The sequence below is a fragment of the Diadema setosum genome, chromosome 9 (genome assembly GCF_964275005.1).
Source record: "Diadema setosum chromosome 9, eeDiaSeto1, whole genome shotgun sequence".
NCBI classification, from domain to species: domain Eukaryota; kingdom Metazoa; phylum Echinodermata; class Echinoidea; order Diadematoida; family Diadematidae; genus Diadema; species Diadema setosum.
This window is the reverse complement of record NC_092693.1, coordinates 25,511,161-25,524,984: the sequence shown is the minus strand read 5'-3', so window position 1 is coordinate 25,524,984 and position 13,824 is coordinate 25,511,161. Positions and strand designations below refer to the sequence as shown.

General features: G+C 39.3%; 1 protein-coding gene across 1 annotated transcript in view; it reads right to left on the bottom strand.

Annotated features, from left to right (window-relative positions):
- LOC140232499 (HEAT repeat-containing protein 3-like) overlaps positions 1-13,824 on the bottom strand; it is a 105,457-nt gene that overhangs the window by 50,144 nt on the left and 41,489 nt on the right. The window contains exons 5-9 of the mRNA XM_072312593.1: positions 13,271-13,380; positions 11,416-11,559; positions 6,398-6,546; positions 5,154-5,210; positions 4,262-4,361 (exon numbers count right to left, since the gene is read on the bottom strand). Of these exons, the coding sequence (XP_072168694.1) occupies positions 4,262-4,361; positions 5,154-5,210; positions 6,398-6,546; positions 11,416-11,559; positions 13,271-13,380 (560 nt within the window). The remainder of the gene's footprint in view (positions 1-4,261; positions 4,362-5,153; positions 5,211-6,397; positions 6,547-11,415; positions 11,560-13,270; positions 13,381-13,824) is intronic.

Sequence of the window (13,824 nt, the reverse complement as noted above, 5' to 3'; positions counted from 1 at the left end):
CAGGAGTATCATACTTTTATCAGAGTTGAAAGTGAAGAGTATGTAAAGGATTTCTAAGAAATGAAAAGAGGCCTCGAAGACATACCTTATCACACTATTCTTCAAAAAAAGGTGTTCCAGAAAAACTGCTATAAACACAATTTCCCATTTACAGTAACTTATGGTCTCAAACTCTAGGATAATGTAGAAGAATTGCTCCTTCAGAAAATATAAAAAACTCTAGATTGACTAGGTTGACCTATTTTACCTATTTTGAATCCTCACATAAAATCAGGGCCTGTAAATTTTTGTTGGTTTTGTGATGCATAATCACATATGTGACTGTGCATCACAAAACCAACAAAAAATCCCACCCCCTGTTTTTACAGGAGCACTCAAAAAGGTGCAATGGTCCAGCCGAGTCAATTTTGAGTTTTTCATATTTTTTGAAGGAGCTATCCTTCTTCTACATTATTCTTTAGTTTGGGATAATGACATGAATGGGAAAATGTGTTTTCAGCAGTTTTTCTACAACCCTTTTTAGGGGGGAGAATAGAATAATCAGGTATGTCTTAGAGTCCCCTTTTAATTTCTTGAAATCCTTTACACACTCTTCACTTTCAAGTCTAATAACTTTGAAACGATAACTCTACTGCTTTGAAAGTTGGCATTAATCATGGACAGAATGTGTTTATAGAACATGCTCAATTTCAGCTTAATCTGATAATCCCTTCACTGTTGTTCCTCCCTTTCATTGCACAGCTAGCACGGCTTGGTAAAGATTAAAGGACAAGTTCACCTTCATATACATGTGGAATGAGTGAATGCAGCAATATTATTAGAACACATCAGTGAAAGTTTGGGAAAAATCGGACAATCCATTCACAAGTTATGAATTTTTAAAGTGTCTGCGCAGTCACTGCTGGATGAGAAGACTACTACAGTGCATGATGTCACATGCACACAACGATATAAGGAAAATATAAAGAGAATTTCACAAATTTTTATTTTTTGAAAAAAGTGCAAATTCCCTCAATTTGTCGCTGACATACAGTATGTTAAGGGTAATATTATTCCCCCTGCCTTCTGAAAGAGACAAGTCAAGCGTTCTTTTATTATGCGAGAAAAGTGAAAATTTGTTGAATTTTCTTTATGTTTTCTTTTTATCGTTGTACACATATGTGACCTGCTACAACAAAAGGATCCTAAAGTCGCTGACGGGCGAGCCAAGCATGGCCCAGAAAAATGCTATTTTCAGGCCTTTCCTTTGATCATATAGCTTCGAAATTTCGGGAGATGATAGAAGATACATTAGACTACAAAATTATGTAAAAACAGAAATCCGAACGTTTTGACAGATATTGGTGATCTGACTTCAAACTCGATTTTCTTGGCTCACCCGTCAGCGACTTTAGGATCCTTTTGTTGTAGCGGGTTACATATGATATCACAGGCTGTAGTAGTCTTCTCATCCAGCAGTGACTGAGCAGAAACTTCAAAAATTCATAACTTTTTAGCGGGTTGTCCAATTCTCCTCAAACCCTCACTGATGTGTTATACTAATATTGCTGCATTCACTCAATCCATATGTCTATGAAGGTAAACTTGTCCTTTAAGTGCTTGAATAGACCCTGTACTTCAGAGCTGCTTTTCTCAGTTCACACTTTTCAAGGGTGTGAACTTTCTTTCTAGTATTTAGATAGGTTAGGGGAGTCCATTTGAATTGAGTTATACATCATTTTAAAGCTTAGAGTCTGCTCTTTAAGAATCTGCCCTCAACTGAAAATCCATGTCTGGTGACTTTTTGTTGGTTTTGTGATGCAGGGTCACATATAATACTTGTGAAGAAGTTGACCATTGTGTTCTATGATGCTAGAGTAAAGATAATTCTTTGTCTTGTGAAGAAATCATAAGATGTACGACATTTTGCTCGCTACTGCTGGTACGAGACAAGGTGGTGCATGCATGTAAGCTATAACATGTATGCGGAGCTAGTTGCCAGAACACCATCTCCCTGGACGGGCTTGGCAGTGCGCCATCCTGCATGTGTTCGTTGTCAGTCCAGTCTAGTATACAAATATACCAGGCCTGAGAGGCTCTGGTTGAAACTATGCGCATGAGGTGACTTCAGTAGCACTATTTTCTGAGGGGCGCAGCCCCGAAGAAAATAGTGCTACTGAAGTCACCGAAGGCACATAGTTTCAACCGGTGCCTCGAAAAATTGGCCTGGTATATTTGTTTTATATCCCTCCCAATGAATTTAAGAGTATTCGACTGCTGGTATTATGTAATTTACCTCTTTTTTAAGGGCATCTTGCTTTACTTTTCAAGAAGATAGACTAGTCGTTCACGCTCGGGAAAGCAGCTCAGCAGGAGGGCAGCGCGTACGCGTACTATGAAGAGACAACTGCGCGCTCAGCCGCTGAAGTGTACTCGGTGCATTGCTGTACAACGTACTGGTAAACATGCGCAAACTGCAAACTCACTACGCGCTTCATACATGCAATACGCCTATCCGATCTGTCAACAAGTACCGTTCGGTACGGTTGCCATGCCAGTGCGGTGATGATGTGCGTGCTCGAGCTGATCAACGATGTGACTGTGAGCTGCAGTTGATTGTGTTTTCTGTCGTCTTTCTACCTAGCTGTCATGTCTGTACATGAATATGGACTATCATTTCCTGTTAAAATGCAAGTATACATTGTAAATTTGGGTAGCATTCAGTAACAGCGTATAAGGTTAGATTAGGCACTGGAAAAATTCTAGCAATTAAAGCATCGAGTGCCACTGTAAATTCGTGTGATTCGTACGGTGTTCTAACGTAAACAGTGACAAGTTAGACTCTAACTTACTCGTTAGACACTCTAAAAAATAATTATTAGGAATGAGATTACGGGAAATAGGGCCTACTGTTTAGACAGGCAGAACTAACGTTAGGCTTAACTAGCGGCCTCTGTAGCGCTATATAACGTTAGAGCAGGCCTACTATCTACTGCAGTTTCGTTTGTCAACATCTTTTGGGTGGGTCGCTCGAGTTTAAATAGTGAACTGCGAGACCAACTTTCAAACGGCGAAGCATGAACTCCCCAAAGGCCTACGGTACGTCGAAGAACCCTAGCTTGCTTATTGTTGTCTAATTATAGATCTACGATATCGCCTACTCTGTTGTAACGTAGAATGAGGGCTTTATAAGAGTTCTCTAACGTAACCCGTGTCGCATTGAGTGTATGCGTGCCTTGTGGTTCTCGCGAAGTGCAGTGATCTAAGGCGCTGCGATACCCATTCATTTGTACATGAAATCTCTCGCGAAGCGAAGGTGCTGCGATACCCATTCATTTACACGTGAAATATTTCGCGTCGCGACGCGAAGCAAAAAAGGCGCGAAAATCACCAGCGTGTTATAGTTTTTACCATTTCCCTAGGGAGTATAGTCTTTTTCGCGCACTTGTATGGTAGAATTATGTTTTGTTGTTTACTGTGCTCTCGACCAATCAGAGGACGAGATGCATTTTGTGAGGGATATAATAGCTCCTTTGTGCACGTCAACGGTGGAATCTCATCGGAGATGTCAGCCACACCGTTGGTGGTGTTGTATGGACGTCCCTTGTGTGGGTAAAGGCGAATACAGTGCATCCATGACTCAGGGAACTCAATGCCAACGTCACTGTTGATGTCGTCTTGGTTGAGTTGTATATGGATGATTAACTTCCTTCACTCTCATGGTGTACCAGTGTCACGCTGTGTCTATGCATTTCACGCCCGCCTAGACCAGGTGGTGTTGAGCACTCCATGCATGCTCTGCTACTGCAGAAACCTCTGTTCTGTGGTTCATGATGTCCTGTCTGTGTTCCAATATCCTTTCCTCAACAGGCCTGTTGGTCTCTCCAATGTAACTCTTGTCACATGCCCATTCCAAGAGACAGCGTGCTGCCAATTACTAGTGTAGGTACACATGCATGTTTAATATGTGCATGCACCACCGTGTCCCTGAGTTTAATCAGGTAAACCTGACAAAGCTCAGCAGTAGCAAGTGAAACGTTTCATGAGACAAATGATCATCTTTACCCTAGCATCGGAGATACGCAATATCTTTTTAAAAAAAGACTTAAATAAAAGTTAATTTGGGACTAAAAGCACTGGCAACATCACATACCCTTCATCTCAGGCAGTTTTGCCTATCACAAGCTCAAAGTGTACCAGGTACACAACACATCAGAGAGCAATAAACTAACTACTTCAAGACATAAAATAACCAGGGGGGAAAACAAAAGATTCAGTGTACCTTCTGGGCAGCACATATTGGAGATGATTTCCAGGGCAACTTGCTGAGCATTAAGTAATGCTTCCGCCAAAGCCACATTGCTGTCAAGCTTAGGTGGTAGCTGCATACATGAACATTTGCAGACAGAACAATGAAGAGCAATATCAAATGAAAGAAAGAATACACACATGAATGTATGCACATTTACTTTTTTTTCACAGTATTGAGTAACATCATCAGCTAGCCAATATATGACTAATGAAAAGCTTAGCAAAATAACACATCATGCAAAGTTTTCCTTAAAAACACAGCCATATTAGTTTCTTGAAATAGTGTGCTCTCCAGGATAAATAAAGTATGGCTTCAAATACATGGAATTTCTTAACTGTGTTCTCTCTTTGTCAAATGTTCATGGGAGTGAAGTTTTCAAACCAGTCTTCTCAGAAATATGGGCCAAGACACAATGGAACAAGTTTTGCAGATGACAGCTAAGGACTCAATCCAGCTCTGAAATGAATTGAAACTAGGTTCCATCTCCCATGCCATGCTCTTAACATGTATCTCGTTACCTATATGATGCAGCACCCCGTAATCTGCATGATATTCTTCTTCTTTTTTTTTTGGATTTTCTCTCTATTTGTATGTACATAATGTAACTTGATTTGTGCAATTCATGTACACATGTTCCATGTATTTCCATGATGTATAAATACATGTAAAACTGAAGAATATCTTTGGAAAGCAGTTTTGTATACAACTGAATAGGCCAACCCTGCAGGATAATACAAGAAATAATGAATAAATGAACTAAAAGATAGATTTTAAGTTCCAGCAACTCCTCCTCTTTCAAGATATCTTTTCTGCTACTGAATACAGAAGTTAACAAATAATAAGATAGAAAAGCACAACTTACTGTCTTGTGTTTGTCACCCTCTGTCTTTTGTTCCTCTGCAGTTGTGCAATTAAGTGCCTGCACAGGATATGATACACAAAAAGTCATATGGTAAAAGTAAACATTTTTGTTCCAAGTACTTTTTTGCGCTCATTCTGGTTACAATGTGACTTTTCCAAAGTACATTGTTCAACATCCATGAATGGCTAGTCTACATTGGTGCACGCAGGATCTTGGAATGGATTACCAATCACCCTTTGCAGTCTGTCATCAACAAAGTACAGTATTCAAACATTAATTTTGTCAGGTTTGTATGTCATTTTCCTTGAAAGCATTTATACAGAAATTTGGATTTCTGTGATTAAAGGCAGTTGTGTGACTTTAGACAAGGTGTGGTTGTAGTGACATATCTTGCTGTGCCCGTTATACAGACAGGTGCAAAATCAGTGCGTGGTAGCTACGATATGAATGAAACATGATCTTCACTTAAGCAGGTACACTGCTTAATCTCGTAAGAAATGTTCTGCACTACACTAACCGATTACGTATTTACTGTATTTAATATTAACTTCATATAGATACTTATATAAGAATATATGTTAATACATCCATTCCCATATTACACATGTAAATTTCATTACACATTTGATATGTTGTACAATGCATATATGTTAACTATTTTATTTCCTTCCCTCTCCCCTCCTTACCTGACTCCTTGCTTTTGACACAAAAACCACCCCCTTTTGTTTTGTTTTCATTGTTCAGTGGCCCCTCCCCTTCCCAGTTAGAACATGATAAATTGTGTGTTTGTAGTCCATATACCAGCAAGTGTCTGCTTACCCGTTTTGTTTGTCATTTTGCTCTCTGATGAAGGTTCTGCTAGGATCAAAATCTCTGGGCTCTTAAACTCAATATTACTCTACTGGCTTACCTTCAGTGGATAAGCAGTTTCCAGCAGCTTTTTCTCTGTTTCCAGCTCCAAGTTTACATACAAATGATTTATCAGTATTTTGGGGGTGTTGCCATTTCTCTCACAATGGCTTGTATGAAGAAATCCTACATCAAACTAGGCATCCATTACTGAAATTCTGAAATCATGAAAAAAAAATTTCTGCAAGTTGACATAACTGCCAGATGGTGGAAGATGTACTAAAAGTTCAGTAAAGAATGGAATGAGCTGAACAGAAATTGATTAAGTATATTTGCAACTATATAAGTTACAATATGAAAGTTTGACTTTAATGGGATCAAATTTGTAAACTTACATTGCCATTGGGCTGCACACTGGGGAGCAACTGTGTCACTGCAGAACTGGCATTTGGAAGCAAAGTAGTGGTCAGAACTTTGACCACTGCTTGAAAGCTCTGTCCTCGACTGGTAGCTGGAAGACTGCCTCGGATGTTAAACAAAATTCCTTCAATGTGAAAAAGGAAAAGTCAACATGATAACCTTCATATGCGTACATGTGCACTCAATTATAGAAGAAAAGAGAAAGAAAAAAAGAAAGTTTTCAGTATATGAGTAGAGGAAAGGTAGAGTAGGAGAATAGGTAAGAAGAGAGGAGGAGGGAGATAGAAGTAGTTGGTAAAGACTACAGGGGTATTCGCTCTAAAGGAGTTCTAAAAAGGACTGTGGTGGAAGACAGGAAGCATAGAGAGAGATTTTGATGTTTCAGACAGGTTATTGTCCATTACTTTTCTGGGGTGATGCCTGAGGGAAGGGCATAGGTTTAGGTAGGCTATTGCAGATTTCGGACAGTGATGTCGGCAGTGCATCGGAAGCGCCAGAGTTTGGGGCACCACTGTTCTCCTGATATTGTTAAGTGTGGCACTGTTGTGGGTGCTATGTTCATGGCGGCGTGACTGGAGTCCATTGTGAACAGTGCAGTCAGGGGTGGTGTCATTGTTTCTGTATTGTCTGTTGAGGTGAGTCAATGTTGGATTTGTCTTTAAGTTGTGGCGTGACAGGTGGAGTGGGCTGGCTGGCCTTGGTGTTATCCTACAAACAAGAAGGCTGGTACCTACAAGATATTGTGAATGCAGCAAAGTATGCATCAGGGAAACCTCCAGAAACCTTGACACCTACTTGAAGGAACACAATATCAGCTACAGACTCAGGAACTGGAATAAGTCAGCGCATTATAATTGAATGGAATAATCTACCGGATTATGTGGTAAAGAGCACATCACTCAACTCTTTCAAATCTAACTTGGAAAAGCATGGATGACAAAGAAGGAAAATATGACCCTGAGCAGCAATTTTCATGCCCATGTTTTCAATAAACCGCACAGCACAGAAAGCATAAGTTTGTCAGACACCGCATCCAGACGATGAAGTAGCAGAGCGGCAAATAAGTTCTGTATAACTTTAATTCCCACAACCAGGTATGTTAACCAGGTATGTATGTATTGGTCAAGCACTCACGACATGAACACTACCTAATTGGGACAACAGATACCTTATCATGCCCATCAAAACAGTACCAAGAGAACAATGCTACCCCTGACTCCATCGCATCCACCGCACCACTGTCACCACCACCCAACTGTCTGCACTCCTTCTACATTCAAAATAGCATACCTTATCTTTCTGTGCCCTTCCTGCAGGTATCACCCCAGAAAATGGACAGTTAACCTGTCCGAATCATCTCTCTCTTTACACTTAATCTCTTCCACCACAGTCCTTTTGTAGGACTCCTCAAGAAACACCCTCTGGTCTTTACTGACTACTTCTACTTCTATCTCTTTCACTTTCTTGTCATTCTAACTTCCCATTCTAACTTTCTAACTCCTCCTTTCTATCAAAATGGACCTTTTTCGGTCTACAAACATGGTGAACCAAAATGTCTAAATTTCTACATCTTTATAATATCATATACAGTTAAACTCGCATAAGTCGATCTTCTCGGGACTGAGCAAAACACATCGACTTAGGCGATTTTCGACTTGTGCGTAAGTCGAAAAAAAATCGACTTACAGTTTCACCACAGGTACATACATGTATGTTTAATGTACATGTATGTTGTCTACTCTGGAGCCGAGAGCTGGAGCGGTGTGCCGCAGCACGGGTCGCCCAGCAGGGCCGTGGCTAACTTTGCATGGACAGTGCATTAGTATTGGCACAGGTCCGATTACTTTACACCCTCGGGGAAGTGAATATGAACGATATTTGAGCAGTGATTGATTCCAGTTTACCATACCGTGGCTTGAAATGCGTGTAGAGGTGCAATTCCGATTTACCCGTGCCCGTAACTTTCCCCCTACTTTCCGCTTTGAAAACTCAGCAGCTTCATCCATCATACCACTCCACTGCACAGCGCTGCAAATGCCAAGCTACATGTACACTGCAAGCTCAATACTGTACATGTAAATGAACGCATGTGTACTGAACGAACGCTGTACGTACGTAGCGCGACAGCTGACAGGGCTGTACCAGCGGACCTCCAAATACGAAGAGAGTTAAACGATCCCATGCGATCGCTTTGAATTTTGATTTTAGATCATTTTTTTGGTCACCTCAAACTCATCTGACAAACAAAATAATGATGAGTAATAAATAATGAATAATAAATGACAGTGATTTATTACACAATAAAATCTTTTTCAACTTAGGCACAGTGAATTCAATGGTTTTTCCGTGAAAGTGTTCTTGGAATTTCATCGACTTAGGCGAGTATTCGACTTACAAAATTCGACTTGTGAGTGAATTAATACACGTACGTCAATGGGGAAAATCGCGACTTTTTAAAATCATCGACTTACGCGATTATTCGACATATGCGACGTCGACTTAGGCGAGTTTAACTGTACATGTAGGTGTAAATTCACTTTGCAGTTTGAGGTTTTGGGTTGCTTTATGCCACTGATAGAAATGCTGGTTCAGTATAGGCCCTACTGTATCTTCAATGGTAGTAGTTCTAATATGCAAAAGATTGCAGGGCTTTTATATAGAAATGGGTTCATTTTAGCCACAAAATAAAACACAGGATAGGCATAATAGCATAAAATATGTTTTACATACAGTATGTGTGTGAAGACATCTTTTTTTTTTTTTTTCAAAGCCTTTTGAACCAACACATTCGACATGATCAAAATAAATTTGTGACATCACCTGAAGCAAATGTTCAAAATATCTGTTTAACATCTGAGGCAGTCTTTCAGCAACCAGCTGCACATTTGCTTGCTCCTACGTACAAGCTGTACATGTACATGCAGTTTGCTAATTGCTCACATATAATATATTCCGAAATAGTAATGCATGGATATGATGAAATTTTCAATGAGGGTTTTTTTCCCCCTTTATCAACAAATATCTTTTTTTTTTTCATAATAAATCTGGAAAGTGTTATGTCATGTACCAATTGACATATACTCGGATGTACACCAAATTGTAATACTGAGTGGAGAGGCTCAGAGACACTCATAGGCACAGAGCTACGTCAAGTATTGCTCCTAAATAAATGTCTCGTAACTGCTGAATCACGCCTGTCAAGGAATTATTCTTTGTGTCAAGGATGACAACATAACATGGTGGCAGCTGTGGGATCAGAATTAATCTTATTTTTTAGGAACTCTCAAAATTACGAGTGAAACTGTTTTTGGAAACACGAATCCAGACTTGGAACTGCACTGCACTGCCAAGCCTAGAGATAGGGCAACGAGCTACTATGAGGGACAGCAGAACAGGACTCTGGACACCGGTGGTCGTGAAGGACGTATGTGCCGAACCAAACTCCTACCTGGTACAGACCCCCAATGGGCACACACTGCGCAGAAACTGTAGTGACCCGAGAGACCTCGGTACCACAAAAATGCGGGTACACTTTGCCCCCACCCCTGAAATCTTGACACCCCAGAAAAGCCAGTGTAAAAACACCCCTGACAAACCAGGTGTATACACTACTAGAAGTGGTCGCACTGTAAGACCACCAAAGAGGCTTATCACAGAGTAGCAAACACATACTCTGCTTTGTAAATACTGTTTTATGTGTTAAGAATAGCCCTTGTGACTATTCCTTTTTTGATTGAAAATTATTTGTTTTGAGATGCATGAGGCAAAGCACTTCAAATTATTCACATTTATGGAAAAAGGGAGAAGTTCTGTGGTGTAAACTTTGAAACTTACTGACATAACTTGACAATATAACACCAAATGCTGAGATATACATGTTTAGTCAGACCTGTTGATAGAAGTGCATATTGACTTCATGAGTTAACCAAATTTATGAAAGCTAATTCTTATAAGCATTCAATTGTGATAATGAGATATGTATGTACAATGTATGAAATTACCATATTTCACTCTAGCTTCACCCGTAAATAGCTATAGATTGAACTTTTGGCATGCTATAACATACTAGAAATGAGTAAAAGCTTTTCAATCTACACATTTTGGAATTAGTCAAAATTAATACAGTTTTTAATCAATCTTTATGTATATCAGTCACAAGAACAATACTAATGATATATGTGCATGCAAATTTATTCATTTTAGACAATTAATTTACCTCAGACAATGTGGAATTGTTACATTACTGAAGATATTTGCTTTAACAACAGGTCACAGATAAATTGCTTACAACATGCAAGTTGCTATTCCGTATAAATATATTGAACTTGCATATGTGTCACATTCAGTGGCAAATACTGTATAAATGTTACACGGTGTTATGATCAAAATACCAATTTGGCGTTCGTTGAATAGAATGTGTTTTCTAAAGTTGAGCAGTTATTCTGACTCGGTTAAAGACCTCATCTTCTTTGTTGAGAGAGGGGATGTTATGTCATGTCCTAATTGACATATACTCGGATGTACATCAAATTGTAATACTGAGTGGAGAGGTTCAGAGACACTCATAGGCACAGAGCTACGTCAAGTATTGCTCCTAAATAAATGTCTTGTAACTGCTGAATCACGCCTGTCAAGGAATTATTCTTTGTGTCAAGGATGACAACATAACAGAAAGCACCACCATAACAACTGCAGTAAAATGAAAGACTATAAGCAAATTGCAAAATGATTACAGTAAGAATGGTTACTTTAATACTGCCCTTAGTTTGTCTGTGCAAAGAGAGTCACTTTTCAAATTCCTAAGGAGTCTTGTGTACAGCTTATTTATCAAAATTCTTAGCTCTAGAGACATTCTTATCACCAACAAAGTAGGAAAACTACTTGAACTGATGTAAATGAAACACAGATGGGGAGTTTGTAGGTTGCAACCTTTCTCAAACAATTCAAGTAGATAAGGGTATAAATATTAGCAGATGGTCCTATCTTCTCGAACCTGCTGTCAAGGTCTGCAGCTGTGTGTGCTTCCAGGATATATCACCACAAAGAAGAGCGTCCTCTAGTACCTGAAGCCTCTCAGGTCTGCAGAGTTCCTGTGCTGCCAGCGTATTGTCTTCAGTGAATGTGTGAAGGCACTGAGCTGTGAAGTCAAACAACAGAAGGGGTTTTCCCTTGTAAAAGGAATATTACCTCATCCCTACGGGGACCCTGGCCCATTGGCCCATGGCCCAAATGAGAACTACACATACCTTTTGGATAACTACATTTGTAATTCTCTATGTCTAATGTATGCAAATAACTGTACTTCTATATGATAGAGGCAATGGGTTAAATGAACTCACACTGGGGCCTCAAGGGTCCACACTTGAACAAGTGAAAATACTTTTATCTTTCACACATAACTAGTGGATAACTCCACACAACATGCCCAAAGTGAACTTCTACTTAATCTACTGAAAATCTGTTTTGAAACCATCACATTTTTAATAAAGTTGCTTTTGTTTTGCAACAAGTTTGCAACATCATTATCAAAAAAAAAAAAAAAAAAAAAAAAAAAAAAAAAAAAAAAAAACTGGTCACACACACACACACACATATATATATTAACATGCACCGGTACATAAATATGCCCATTCATTCATACATGTACATACATAATTTCTTATTGTACACTAGTCTACATGATCATACTTGCCGGCACTCCAACTCACCTCCTCCTTCCCCCCCCCCCCCCGAAAAAAAGAGACCCAGGGGTCTCACACTCACCTGAGTGTCACAAGTTCACTTTCCATGCATTCTTGCAGACTACTACCTGAGAACATTGCAAACTTGGGGGGGGGGGGAGCTTTGAGGGCTTCTATGGGGTATGGTGTTGATATTCCATCACACCGGTAAAAACATTTGCCAATTACACTGCATTTAGAAAACTTATTAAAGCAGTAAAAAAAAAATAGTCCCCACCAAAATGAAATGTAAATGACCTTGAAAATGCACACACTAAATGTATTTACTCAGAGTATTTCCAGTTTCAAACAATTTATTTTTTTTTTCTTTTTTTTTTTTTTTTGGAACAGGGGGTTCTGTGGGCCTGTATAAAAAGTACATTAATTATCACCCTTATGATAATGCACTGGTTTTAAAGGGACTGTACAGTACTGGTTGAGGTGGGGATTCATGTTTTGAACATTCCTAAGTGAGATAATGAGAAACCTCTTATGAAATATGAAAGAGCATGTAATTTTAACAAGGATTCAATGCTCATTTGACAAAATTGGTTTTCAAATGGCTGAGATATCCAAAAAAGTGATCATAACAAAAGGCGACATGCCACGCCTTTAATTAGGATCTCTTTGTTTCACCTTGGTTGGGATATCTCAACCATTTCAAAACTGATTTTCATCAAATAAACTTTTGATACCCCTTGGAATTGCATGCTCTTTGACATCTCATAGAGTGGTTTCTGAATATCTCCCAAAACATTGAAAGCTAAATCCTCACCTCAACCAAAACTGTACACACCCTTAATGACAAATGTGATGTGTTTTCAAGAAGATTAATAGAATGTGTTGGCCCCCGACTTGAACCCTCCCCCATCCCACCCCTGAATCTGCCATGAACAAAGCAGAAACTACAGTCACCAATCTACCTACTCATACATGTAGCACTAACTTAGCATATCTATTCTTGTTCTACATAGGAGACTTGTACAGCTTTTTTAGATTTGGAAATTCAAAATGTTTGCATGCCAGACGAGAGTAAATCGCAATAGCTCACTTGAACCTGAGCCTTTGGCTTAAGTGAGCTAAAAACAAAAACAAAAAGGGGGGGGGGGACAAGAATCCTTGCCTCACCTGCAGTAATTGCAAGATCCACCATAATCCGGTATGTTTGCAGGCTGTGGAGGAAGATTGTTAACAGCCCTTGATGGTTGGCAATGGCAATGGCTGTGTTGTTGCTCTCACTGCATAGACAAACACACACAAACTAGAATTATCACTGAAGGTGATTAATACCCCCGCCCCTAGTGTTGCTTTATAGTACGTGATGTCATGAGGGCAATGACGTTGATACCAAGTTTGTGCATTTGTCAAATTGGAAACAGATTAACAATTCTAGTTTACTGTACAATTACAGAGTTGACGCTGAGTATAAAACTTACAGCAAATGGAAACATGCTTTCCCCCAGCATCACTACACTTAAAGACCATCATACACACCACAAATTTGACCTTCATAGCTTGAATGGTTTATTTTGATACAAAAATGAGTGGTTACCATGGCAACACATTTTCCTTAAACTAACACATTGATGTCTTGCAAAACTACACTTCTAGATCATGATACATACTAAATTTGACTTTAATTGCTTGAATGATGGAAAAGTTATTCAATCTGCAAGGTTTTG